This window comes from Rattus norvegicus, chromosome 2 (assembly GCF_021556685.1).
Source record: "Rattus norvegicus strain SHRSP/BbbUtx chromosome 2, alternate assembly SHRSP_T2T, whole genome shotgun sequence".
In the NCBI taxonomy this organism is placed as follows: domain Eukaryota; kingdom Metazoa; phylum Chordata; class Mammalia; order Rodentia; family Muridae; genus Rattus; species Rattus norvegicus.
Genome location: NC_141535.1, coordinates 55,979,137 through 55,992,702, shown reverse-complemented (window position 1 = coordinate 55,992,702; position 13,566 = coordinate 55,979,137). Strand labels below are relative to the sequence as shown.

Here is a 13,566-nt window from a genome sequence, read left to right as displayed (position 1 = left end):
CTCTTACCCAACACTGGCATTAAAGTCACTGATGCTGGCCCTGATGCTCTAGCAGAGGACCTGGGTTCAGTTCCCTACTCAGCATAAAGACTCAAAACAATCTGTAACTCCAGTTACAGGGGAACTGTTGCCCTCTTCTGGCGTTCACCAGAAACCAAGCATTAGGAGGCCCTTCCATACCCAAAGTTCGTACATATTGCCATTTTTCACAAAAGTGAGCATTGGTACCAACTGTTAAAACGCCACAGTGATAGAACTGCTACTTCGATTTGAGGTGATTGACGACAAACTCTAATGGTAGTGATGTAGTCCTCTATCCCACCCCTACAGGTGAAGCTCTGAAGTACAAGTTCTTCCTGAAATGAGGCCTGGCTATGTTACCTGGCAAGACTCCTGATTCCCAGGCTCACTGTAATAAGCCAAATATCAGTGCTTCATCAAGGGTATTTATTTCTAAATAATGGCATTCATTTTTCTACGATACCAAGGTGCTTTTGCTGCCACTGAAGTGTGATGTCTTGCAGAAGTGAGTAAAGATTCCATTATAATGACTGGACAGAGAGCTGAGCAGTTAAGAGCACTGGCCACTGCTCTTCCACAGGACCAATAAAAGTTCAGTTCCCAACACCAACATCAGGCAGCTTACAGCCTCCATGTAATTACAGCTCTGGGCATTTCCAACACTGCATTCCGGCCTCTGCAAGTGCCTGCACACACACACACCCATCAGAATAAAATCAATTCTCTTTTTTTCTTTCATTTTTTAAAAATTATGTATGAACACCCTGTGCCTGTCTTCAGACACACTAGAAGAGGGCATTGGATCTCTTTACAGATGGTTTGAAGCCACCAAGTGGTTGCTGGAAACTGAACTCTGGATCTCTGGAAGAGCAGTCAATGCCATCTCTCTAACCCCAATAAAATCAGTTCTTTAAGGCTATTATAAAGTTCCACGATTTTGTGGAACACAACTTTTTTTTTTTTTGAACTGCTGACAATCTGATTATCCATGTCTTTGACCTTTTCTTGAAATGAACAAAGCAAGGGGGCTTGTGAAATGGCTAGCAGGTAAGGATGCTTGCTGCCGAGCCCCATGACATGACTTCCGCCCCTACAACCTATTGCTTGGAAAGACAGTTGTCATCTATCCTCAGGGAGTGTGCTATGGCGTACACACACACACACACACACACACACACACACACACACACACTTTATTAGAAAAGAACCTCATTTTAAAAAAAAGTTGACAATGTCTGTTACCAATGACAAAATTGTACTCCTTATATAATAATCTTGATAGCTTCCCGGTGTGCCTAGACTTTGAGATCAATGGTGACTTCAGATGCAATGTTTATTTATAATTTGATTGCATTCATTAATGTTTGTAAGAGTTGCCAAGTAAGTCAGTATATTCAAAATAACCAATGCATGACTTTAGGAGCCAGCTTCTAAAACGGGCTTCAGTGTTTTCTACCCTTAGTGTTCACACCTCTGTGGAGGTCTTCCCATGTCAGAGTTGGTTTGTGGCACCTCATGGTTATATTAATCAGAATAGACATTCTGTGGGAGGTGATGATCTTTAATCTGGATGGAGGTTCATGTGGTCACATTCACTGTAACTCTGAAACACTGAGTATCTACCCGGTCCATTCTTACATTTTTGTTCTTTGGTGTCTGTTTATCTCCATCCATCCCTAACAAGATGGTTGGAGCAGGACCTGTATCTCACTGTCCTGATGACATATGTCATGAATGACTCATGGTGACCATATGATTGAATACATAGTGCTTGAGGCTCTGTTCCTCTTCCTAGTCTCTTAGGGTAGCTTAACTATGGTGCACTCTACTCTGGTAAAGGCTTGGCGATGCCTCCCAAGTCATTGAGCAGCCTCTAAATTTTTGGCACAATTGACTGGCCTTTACAACAAATACAGGCTTACTCATTCATAACAGGACAGTTTAATGGATGGCCGTTTTCTTTTTTTTTTTTTTTTTTTTTCTGGTTCCTTTTTTTTTTTGGAACTGGGGACCGAACCCAGGGCCTTGCGCTTCCTAGGTAAGCGCTCTACCACTGAGCGAAATCCCCAGCCCCCACATGCCAGTTTCTTGTGTAAAGTTGTAGAGAATGTCTAGAAAAATGAGCTCTCCAAAAGAACTTTACATGCTGTTCATAACATCCTGAATGAAGCTTTTCTGATTAAATATTTAGAAAGCTAGCAATCTAGCGAAAGCCTCTAGAACTCTTGAGTTCTAGATTAAATAGTAACTGAATTCTAGCAGCGATGGACTTCAAGTCCTGTGTTTGTGATTGGTCTGTGACAGCCACTTCCTCAACTTCACTGTCTGCATCCTAATATTTTGTTTCCATGGTTGATTTCTAGATGAAATCTATACAAATTCATGAGACAAAATCAGCATTCTGAATACGAAAATATAACCAAGCACTATTCTATATTTCAGTACATGAGAGAGCCCAGATACTCAGCGATGAACAAGTGCCCACACCCACCCCAAATCTTGATTAAAGAAGAAAAGACAGTGTAACAGATGAAAAAATGAATGTTTTCTTTATTATGCCATCTTTCTAAATCAGGTTACTCTGGGCAAACATACATAGACCACAATGATTGACTCCTCCCAACAACCGACTTACAGTTAGGCTGTGTGTGGAATTTCATTCATGTCAGAGCCCACAATGAACGGTGGAGGGGAGGAGTTAAGAAGAATTTAGACAACATGGTTTTCTTTCCCAAGATGCCACTTGGAATACAGATCTTACACACCCAGCCACTTTAGTTCATAGGTGAATGGTATCAAATATCCAAAGGATGGTGCAAGGCAGGGAGAGAATTTATATAAAATTATCTAAAACTCCAAAACACTACAAAAGCATCTTAAGAAAAAATATAATCAAAGTAAAAGCAATGGTGTTTATTTCGGTGAAATTATTTTAAATTAGATATATTAAGCTCTCGTGTCTCCCAACTTGATAGAAAAGTTCCTTTCATGAGAAATCAACTTTAATGGCAAAATTTTTACATATCAGCAAAATCTGTTATATTTAAAACTATGTATACAGTACTTTTCTGGCAAAAACATCATACAGCTTTCAGTTGTCAAGACGAAGTAAAAATATGATTGCATAAAATCACAAAAAAAATATAAATTGCTGAAAAGATAAAAAAAAAAGATTAAAAATCATTTGCATTGACTCCCCTTACATTTTCAGTATAAGAATTTGCAAACTACAATACATTTGTGAAAATTCTGTCCTGGCTTGACATACTGAACTGAAAGTTGTCGTTTCAGATATCCTAGCTTTAAAAAAAATTTTGACTGCAACAGTCTGCATTTATCGTACTTTTTATACAAGTGCAATATTTAAATATCTTCAAAATAAAACTCAGTAACTAAAAGGAATCACAGAATAACTTATAAAAGAAGCAAAGTTTACAAAATTAACAAATTTTAGAAGGTCCTATTTAATTGGCTCCTCCTTTTGTGCCCCGTCCCCCCAAACAGTTTATAGAGATATTACTTAGTTCTATTTACAAATCTGTAACTTTAAAAATGCAGTCTTCTGTTCTACACATTGGGAACACAGCACTGCACTCAGACAGCATAAGTGACATCTGTGAGCCCCACACAGAGGGCACACACACAGGTATGAATACAGTTGGGAACTCATGTAAACGGAGTCTCCATCACTTTATACAGCATTCGAATCAGAATAAAACAAGCTCCAAACAAAAAGAAGCGCCATTTTTTTTGTCCAGAAATCAGTGCATAAACTGTAGCGTAACCTTTTATGCAGCTATCATGTCCTCCAAATTTGTTCCCATCTGTTTACATAAGTGCTAAACAGATTTGAGATTGGGGCAACGTATTTTAAAATGAATGCAGTGGGGGAGGGGTCTCTCTTACATGGGGGGGGGGTGGGGGGCAGTGATTAATGTTTAAAGGAAACCTATTTTCACAATGCCTTTCACTCAGCCTTTCCAATGAGCTGGAGCCTCTGACCAATTTCTTAAACTTAAAAGAAACGAAATACAGTCAATATGACATGAATTATTAGCTCATACAATACCAGCTGACTTTTGTGACTTTAAATCTCCACTTACACCTATTACGCTATGCTATCACTGAAAGAGGAGGCATAAAAGTCAGAGATTGAAGAAAGATCAAACTTCTTTAGCCACTCACTTTTCTTAATTAAAACCTGGAATAAGTTTGACCATTTTGAAGAAAGGATTTCTTCTACATCTTTTCAAAAGAGTGTTATTAACCTGATCAAAGAACTACAAATGAAATCAGGCTGTAACTTTAATGGGATTCTGGGCAGTTACAGTTAAATCTGGAGACCAGGCACTATCTGGAAATTATTGATTTTATAATGGATTCAGGAGATTTTTTTTTTTAAAGGACATTATCACTATTTTTAGGGGATGTTGAAGTATTTAGGGTATATGTATCTTAACATCTCAAAGGTTAATAATAAAAGCAAACATACACTCATATATATGTGCATATCTGTATTTCATACACGTGTGGCTCTAGAGAGCAAATATGGCCAAAGAGTGGTTGTAGGAGCCTAGTAGTAGATATACATGCAGTCACTGTATTCTTTCAACTTTTCTTTCTTTAGAAATTGTTCAGAATAAAATCAGGGGTTAAAAACCCAATCCCAGCATTCAGAGCTTTTAAACAATGTCCGTTCTATGCGCTGGATTGACTTAAAAAAATACACAATCAAATGACATTCAATACTGGCTGACATGATAGCATGTCTGTGCACTGACAGAAGCAACATGATTCGGTACAGTGTGAGCAACTCGGCTCTTGGATCCAAAGCAGCACTTCATACACAAAACGTTTAAGGGGGAAACTGTAAAAGCAAGTTCAGGGCTCGGAGGGTCTGAACATATAAATTCTGGTGGGTTGGGGGCTTACAAGCCAAAGAAAAATTTTAAATTAGACTGTTATCTGAAATGACTTGCTACATAAAAATAGTATTTTAAGAGGAATATGGAAATAGTTCATAATGTTACCCAAAATGGGAAACAGTAACTATTTCGAAAGTTAAGGAGCCCAGAAAACAGCATCGCCTAGGTCTTGTATCATCTAGGAAGGTCTGTGGGGATTCTAGGCAAACTCACTCAATAAATTCATGAAGCTAATATAAAACACATCAACATGTACTGATATGTAAAGGCTTTATGGTAAATTTATGGTCAACAGAGACCTGTTACAGCAAATTCAAATGGCCAAAAATCGAGTGAGCCTGAGGCCTATAGTCCACTGTGTGTATACTATGCGATGTGTGCCTACTGAATAAGGGCTAACAGAATGATCCTGATTCCTTTCTGCACATTAGGCTTAAACAATCGATCATTTTCCAGTCCCTGTGCAAGCTGCATTGCAGAAGGCCAGTCCTTAGTTATATATACACACACATATAACTCGGTAAGTGGAAGTATTTGGCTATTATTTAGTAAGCATGCTTATTGCATCAAAGAAATAAGCAAAGTTTTAGGTTTACTGTGCAAGAATTTTAATTAGATTTGCACACATTTCAAAAAATTCTATCGTGTGACTTCCTGGTCTTGGAGCTACGTCAACAGGAGAGGAGTCGAGGGAGGTCACGGATGAGGTAAGAGAGACTTCTGAGGGCTTTCCTTGAGCCTCGGCGTCGGAGTCGCTCCTTTGGCAAGATCGATAGTTGCTGATGGATCCCGATCTCTGTGGAGTAGCAGTCCCTGATTTGGCTTCTGTAATCTCATCTGGGTGAAAAGAATTTCAACATTTTATTATGTTTCTCCCTCAAGTGTTTAATCAGCACCTGAGTGAGACTACTAACCAGCTCTCCAAGCAATGGCCGGTCAACACAGGGTGTATCATAGAGTGCTCTTGACTTTGACACTAAGAACCAGTAAACTAATAACACGGGTTCTAATAAATATCTCACAGACTCACTGGACAGTGGCAAGCATGCCTTTAATCCCATTGCTCAGGAGGCAGAGGTAACTCTGTGGGTTGGAGGCCAGCCTGGTCTATGGAGTAAGTTCCAGGACAGCCAGGACTATACAAAGAAACCCTGTCTAAAAAGCAAAACAAAACAAAAGATACAAAATCGATCACTTGCAATATGGAAGGTGTCTTGGAACTTAATCTCACCCAGGAATCGTTTTCCTGAAATAAAGCAGCCTGGGAAACGAGGGGTTTGCCCAAGTAGCCAAGTGGGCAGTGAGCTCCCACAACTCAGGCTCCCGCCACTCAAGCGCTTCACCCTTCCTACTCAGGTCAGTGCTCTTACCCTGCACTCTCTCAAATGTCACTTAGAGCAGAAGAGAAAAACAAACCTATATACTTTTAAAGATTTTACAGAACAATAGTCATTTTCTACCTTGGGGAAAATGGTGATGGTGATTGAAGCCAGTGAGGCAAGAACTTCAGTACTGAACTAAATCCCTTGCCCCAAGATAATAATCTATAAAGCATATACTACATGGAGCAGGAATGACAAGTTTCACAAATGTCCCTCTTGCAGGACATAGGAAGTCACATTTCCTGCTGAATTAGGGCGGTGAGGACAGAGGACAGGTATGATAGTGCAGACTGGGGGCCGGGGAGAAGGCTCAGTAGATAGAGAGACTGCCGCACAGCATACAGACCCTGCCTGATGCTGATCCCCAGACCCATGTCAATATCAGACCAGCAAGGGCATACCCATAATGTCAACACCGGAAGTCGGAAATGAAAGGAACCCTGGAGCTTGCTGGCCAGTAAGTGTATCCTAAAGGGCAACCTCCTGTTTGCAGAGAGACCTTGTCTCCAAAGTGAGAAGGAAGGTGAAGAAGGGAGACACCTGACATTGACCTCTGTAGCCCCTCCAAGATACAAACAAAGGGAGGGAGAGACTAAAGATAGAAAGAGAGGAAGAGAAGAAAGTGCCATAGTGAAGCTTACTACTTTGCATACTTAGTTTTTATTAAAAAAACAAAAACAAAAACAAAAAACAGGGGCTGGGGATTTAGCTCAGTGGTAGAGCGCTTACCTAGGAAGCGCAAGGCCCTGGGTTCGGTCCCCAGCTCCGAAAAAAAGAACCAAAAAAAAAAAAAAAAACCAAAAAACAAAGACTATAAACCAAATTAGGTAACCAGGCCAAACACATCACCTCCATGGTTTTACGTGTACATACCATCAATACTTCGGAAATCCAATAAGTAAGTCCTACTATCCACTTGGTATAGCTGTAGACTCATTTTGGAAAATGTGCTTGTCACAGGGTTCTTCCTTCGCACACGCAAATAATAGGGGTTTACAACCTAGCATTTGATGCGGATGGAAACAAAGGCATATCAAATCAGTTCTTCTACAAAGGCCTTTTGTCTACAATGCTCGCTAAATGTGTTAGAGCACCTGCCTTACCTTCCATTCATAGTCCAACTGCTTGATTGCTCTACACACTTCTGCCATGATGTCATTGGGTCGGCTTTGACTTCGAATCCCCAAATGCCACTTTGCCTTCCGTACGCCTTGGTGTTTGGATTTCTGTGGGTTTAATTCATCTAGGGTGTGTCGGGCCCTTGGTGTTTCGGCAACCAAGAATGGTACTCTCTCAGGGTGAGGCCGAGTTAAATGGTGATCATCGAGGAAAGAATCGGGTGGGCTTGTTGCCAAGTAGAAATCTTTGGCTTCGTTCATTATTCTCCTGTTGTCTATTATGAGGTGGTAGGCAACTGCCAGTGGGTCCTGGTGGTTTCTGTTGTACAGGCAGCTGAGGACCTCCTCCTCTGAGCACTCGAACTTCTCACACACTTCTTTTAAGGCTTCATCATCAATCATGGTTGAACTATAAGACGGGTCTTCAGGAAAGAGATATTTTGGAAGGTCCTGCTTAAACCATTCATGTTCCCTAAGAGAGACAGCAATGTTGGAAGAAGAATTTTCAGTAAAACCAAGAAAATAAAAGTAGTAGTTTCAAGAGTTTAGGATATGAATTAATACTCACGCTACGTTACTACAGCTTTTCTCTTTAAACTGTTTTCCCTTCTAGCTCATACTTCATTGAATATGCTGAGAAAAACATTAAAATCTGCCACTAATTTTTTATTTATGTACTTTTATGTGTATGGGTACTTTGTACAATTTGCACACCAGAAGAAGGCATTGGATCCCATGGGACTACAATTACAGATGGGTGTGAGCCACCATGTGGGTGCTAGGAATTGAACTCAGGACCTCTGGAAGAGCAGCCAGTGGTGTTAATCACTGAGCCATCCCTCCAGCCCCTGCCACTAATGTTTAAGGATCGAGGCAGTCAAATGAAAAGGCATGTATGGGGGTTGGGGATTTAGCTCAGTGGTAGAGCACTTGCCTAGCAAGCGCAAAGCCCTGGGTTCGATCCCCAGCTCCAAAAAAAAGAAAAAAGAAAAAAAGAAAAGGCATGTATGTCTACCCAAATGACAATGACAGAGTACAGTCTTTTTCCAGCCCACAAAGAAACTGTGTTGTGTGGCTTCACTGTTTACACTGTTTCATGTTACCAACAAAAAGTGTGCAATATCCTATGGGTTCTTATGCAAGCTTAGCTTTACAACAAACCATTCACCCATGGAAAATCTATCCTCATCCTTACAACCCAGCTGCATATGACTCAAAAGACCATCCTCTGGACGATTTGTATTATATAATTGTGTATATAAAAGGATATGGAACCATAACAAGAACTATACTAAAACTTAAACTTTTAACAAAAAATAAAAACAGGGCTGGAGAGATGGCTCAAGAGGTTAAGAGCACTCACTGCTCTTCCAGAGGTCCTGAGTTCAATTCCCAGCAACCACATGGTGGCTCACAACCATCTGTAATGGGATCTGATGCCCTCTTCCGGGGTGTCTAAAAACAGCTACAGTGCACCCATATACAATAAATAAATAAACAAACATTAAAAACAAAAACAAAGGAAACAGAAAAGAATAATAATTTGTTTCCAACTGGTGACTGGTTTTTTGAGACAGAATCCTCACTGTAGCCCAGGCTGGAATCAGACTCATTGTCATTCTCTTTCAGCTTCTCAAGTACTGGGATCATGGGTGTGCACCACCATGTACAGCATTTTATTGATTTAATAGCCTGAGTTCCCCTTCCCATCTGCCATGTGCTGCCACTTGGGCTCTCCTTTTCAGCAGGTCTTTCTGTGTTTGTTTTTTGAAACAAAGTCTCTCTTTACATTGTAATTGCTGTCTATATGCAGGTGAGTGCAGGCGACATTACATAGCTCTGACTGCCCTGAACTATGTAAACCATGTTGGCTTTGAACTCGCAGGCATCTCCCTGGCTCCACCTCCCAAGTGCTGGGGTTAAAGGTGTGCACCACCATACCCAGCTTCAACAGGACTTCTAGCATAAGAAGTAAGTGGGAAAGAACCAACTGAAAGTTCCATGTGCCTTAAGGCTTCCTACTTGCTACTCGTATATGCATGGTCTGTCTTTAGTTCTTTCCACTTCCGATATCAGGAAAATGTACAGTCTAGCTGTGATGGTTTGTATAAGTTTAGCCCAGAGAGTGGCACTATCAGAAGGTGTGGCCTTGTTGGAGGAAGTGTGTCACTGTGAGGTGGGCTTGGAGACCCTCCTCCTAGCTGCCTGGAGATGCTCAGTCTGTTTCTGGCTTCCTTCCGGTGAAGATGTAGAGCTCAGCTCCTCCTGCACCATGCCTGCCTGGATGCTGCCATGCTCCTGCCTTGATGATAATGGACTGAACCTCTAAACCTATAGGCCAGCCCCAATTAAATGTTGTCCTTTATAAAACTTACACTGGTCATGGTGTCTGTTCACAGCAATAAGACCCTAACTAAGGCACTAGCCATCAGAAGATCAAAGAATTAAGGAAAATAAAAACATCAAAAGATGAAAGAATTAAGAAGAAAAACAAAGGTATATTGGTGACAAAATAAGGTGTCCAGGGAGGACGGAGTGTTCCTGAGATGTGACTTACCACAACCTGAGCAGCACAGCGGCCACCATCAGCCCTGCCTTATTTAAGCTATTAGGTTAAACCATCATACACAATGCAGCATGAGCTGTAAAACGCAATCTCCTATGACTCAATGTGTATTGCTACAAGAAAAACATCTCATTAATAAAATGAAATTTTTCTTGTGTCTTGAGATTTGAAAAGGTAGAAAAATACATTGGTTTAAAATTATCTGATATTGCTGGGCAGTGGTGACAGCACATGCCTTTAATCCCAGCACTCAAAAGGCAAAGGCAGACAGAGCCAGCCTTGTCTGTAGAGTGAGCTCCAGGACAGCCAGGGCTACATAGTCTCAACAGAACTATGGATGGAAGGATGGATGGGTGGGTGGATGGATGGATGGGTGGGTGGATGGGTGGATGGGTGGGTGGATGGGTGGGTGGGTAGGTGAGTAGATGGGTGAATGGATAGATGGATGGATGGATGGATGGATGGATGGATGGATGGATGGATGGATGGATGGATGGACGGATAGATGGATGGATGGATGGATAGGTGGGTGGATGGGTGGGTGGATGGGTGGATGGGTGGATGGGTAGATAGGTGGATGGATGGGTGGGTGGATGGATGGGTGGATGGATGGGTGGGTGGATGGGTGGATGGGTAGATAGGTGGATAGGTAAAGTGAGTTACCTGATATCTTTTATTGTGGCCCTCTTCATAGGATCTACCTGCAGCATATGCTTCAAAAGGCTTATTACAGAGGGATTCAAATACTGAGGGGTATAAAATATCCCGTCACATATCTTCTTAAAAAGAGTTGGCACGTGGTCATCATCAAAAGGGAGAGTTCCACACAGCAAAGCATAGAGAATGACCCCGCTGCTCCAGATGTCTACTTCAGGGCCTGCGTACAATCTGCATAGAGAATGCTAACTATTAATCACAATAACAACACCATCCATCAACGGTCTTCAATACAAATACTTTATGAGGAATACAAGAAAATAATTTTTAAAGAAACCAGTGGTCAGAATATGGTATCTATAGCAACCGCTGAACACAGCACATAAAGATTCTAGTCTTACCAGTATTAACTTTTTAAAAATAAGCTGTTTTATAACTTGTGACGCACGGGTCAAATTGTTGCACTACCTTACTATGACCCTCAAAGTTCCTACCAATAAGCTCAAACCCTGAGCCATCATGATCAGTGCTGAATTAGAGCCACAGAGATAATTTTTTTTAAGTAAATGCTATTGTGGATGTGTACATGTGCATGTGCGTGTGCCACCGTGGGTGTGGAGCTGAGAGGACAGCCATGTGGACTCAGTTCTCCTCCCTTTACACAGGCTTCAGAGGTCAGACTCTGGTCACTTGGCAGCAAATGTCTGACCGTCTGGCTGGACCCAAGATTCAAGTCTGTAGATACACTCTGAGCCCATGTCTCCTAAAACCCTCACATCAAAGTTCAAGAAGCTAGAGCTGCAGAAGTGAGGCAAGGGAAGTGGAGTTCACAGAATACTCTACGTGAGTGCTTCTACACGAGGCACTCTAGACAAGAATCTTAACTAGCTGCAAACAAGATGAACCATCCTGAGTCTGCCTTCAGGGGGCAAATGGATCCTTAAAGTGACGAAGGTGCTTCCTATGGACAGCAGTAAACACTGTTTTCAAAACCAGAGCTCCTACTCACGCAGACCTCAATGAACCACTATCCAAACCGAACAAATTACATTTCCGTAAGGGCCCATTTTATGCATGCTAGAGAGTTATCTCTTTTCTTCTTGATTTTTTTCATACCAAAGGAATTTAGATAGAAAACACAAATGAATTCTCAAAATTACCTTTTTTTAATTACCTTTTTCTTTGAACAGTTTGTTAAAATGTGATTGTGAACATTGGTGAGGCTTTCCCGGTAATGATGAAGCGTTGTCTTTTTAAGTTTGCTTTGATTTCTACTTGTTTTTTATTTCTTTGTCTGCTTGTTTGTTTTGCAACTGCATTTTGCTTTTTAGCCAAGCCAGCCCTGTCTCAGGATGTGGCCTGCGCTCACATCAGCCTGCTGTCTAACCTCCTGGGTAAAGAGATGACAGAGGTGCATCACCCAGGCTCTCCATGGCATTGATTTTAAAAAACAAATCCTTTGGGCTGGAGGATGTCCCAGCCACTGAGGCTGTTCTTACAGAGGTGCCTTGCAGCACTGCCTCTGAGGGGTGGGGTGGGGTGGCTGTGACCTCTGTCAGCACCAACACGAATGTCCACATACCCTCACACAAACACCATACATATATGACTTCAAGTCTGCTTTTTAAATTAAATTTTACAACTTCTGAGCAAATATCTTTTCCCAGACTGCTACCCAACTTCCAAATTTGGGCATGCCTTTCTCTTTGTTAACAAACGGTCTCTATTTCTATCACTAAAATAGAAGGAAAAAAAAAAAACAAAAGAACAAACTTGAGCCAGCAAAACAAGAATTAAATTTTGTTTTCGCACGATTTAAAAGCTAACTGGTGAGAATAGATCCCTATTTCAGTGCTAGAGGGTAGTTCAGAGTTCAAGTCTTACACTGCAGTCTCTAGCAGATCTAGGCCAAGACTGAACATAAATTGAGTCTCTCTCTCTCCATCTCCCTTGTTAAAACCCTCTTCCCTCCCCGACCTCGCTTTTCCTCCATACCAGGTCTACCTATGTGGCTCTGCCTCAGCATCCATGTGCGGCTCAGGCCACAGGCATACGACACATTTAACCTTTAGAGGAACACATCTTTAATTCAGTTTCTAAGACACTTTCCTTCCTCATAAAACATGAAGTCGTTGAAGGAATCTTAGAAAGGACTAAAAGAGCTTGAAGGGGCTTGAGACTCCATATGTACAACAATGCCTAGCAACCAGAGCTTCCAGGGACTAAGCCACTACCTAAAGACTACACATGGACTGTCCCTGGTCTCCAACTGCATAGGTAGCAATGAATAGCCTAGTAAGAGCACCAGTGGAAGGGGAAGCCCTTGGTCCTGCCAAGACTGAACCCCCAGTGAACGTGATTATTGGGGGGAGGGTGGCAATGGGGGGAGAAGGGGAGGGGAAAGGGTTAGGGAGATGTTAGCCCGGAAACCAGGAAAGGGAATAACAATCAAAATGTAAATAAGAAATACCCAAGTTAATAAAGATGGGGAAAAAAAAAACAAAAACATGAAGCCACCACATGAATGCCATCTATTTGTGATGACACTACACATTGTTACACTTGTAACTGTTCTGCTTTCTGTGTGGTTTGGTTTGGCTTGGTTTGGTTTTTTGAGATGGTGTCTTGAGAGATAGCAGAGTGACCTCAGCCTCTCAAGGTCTAGAATTACCAGCAAGCAATACCCAGCACGTTACATTTTTTTATTGGATATTTTATTTATTTACATTTCAAATGTTATCCCCTTTCCTGGTTTCCCCTCGGCAAACCCCCTCTCCCATCCTCCCTTGCCCTGCTTCTATGAGGGTGCTCCCCCACCCACCCACCCACTCCTGCCTCCCAGCCCTGACATTCCCTACATTGGAGATGACCAAGAGTCTCTCATCCCATTGATGCTC

General features: G+C 41.6%; 1 protein-coding gene across 1 annotated transcript in view; it reads right to left on the bottom strand.

The window, feature by feature from the left end:
• Positions 1-2,544: 2,544 nt before the first annotated feature.
• The window catches only part of Prkaa1 (protein kinase AMP-activated catalytic subunit alpha 1), a 37,558-nt gene continuing 26,536 nt past the window's right edge, over positions 2,545-13,566 (bottom strand). The window contains 4 exon segments of the mRNA NM_019142.4: positions 2,545-5,783; positions 7,202-7,328; positions 7,432-7,918; positions 10,676-10,900. Coding sequence (NP_062015.2) covers positions 5,539-5,783; positions 7,202-7,328; positions 7,432-7,918; positions 10,676-10,900 — 1,084 coding nt within the window. The 3' untranslated portion in view covers positions 2,545-5,538.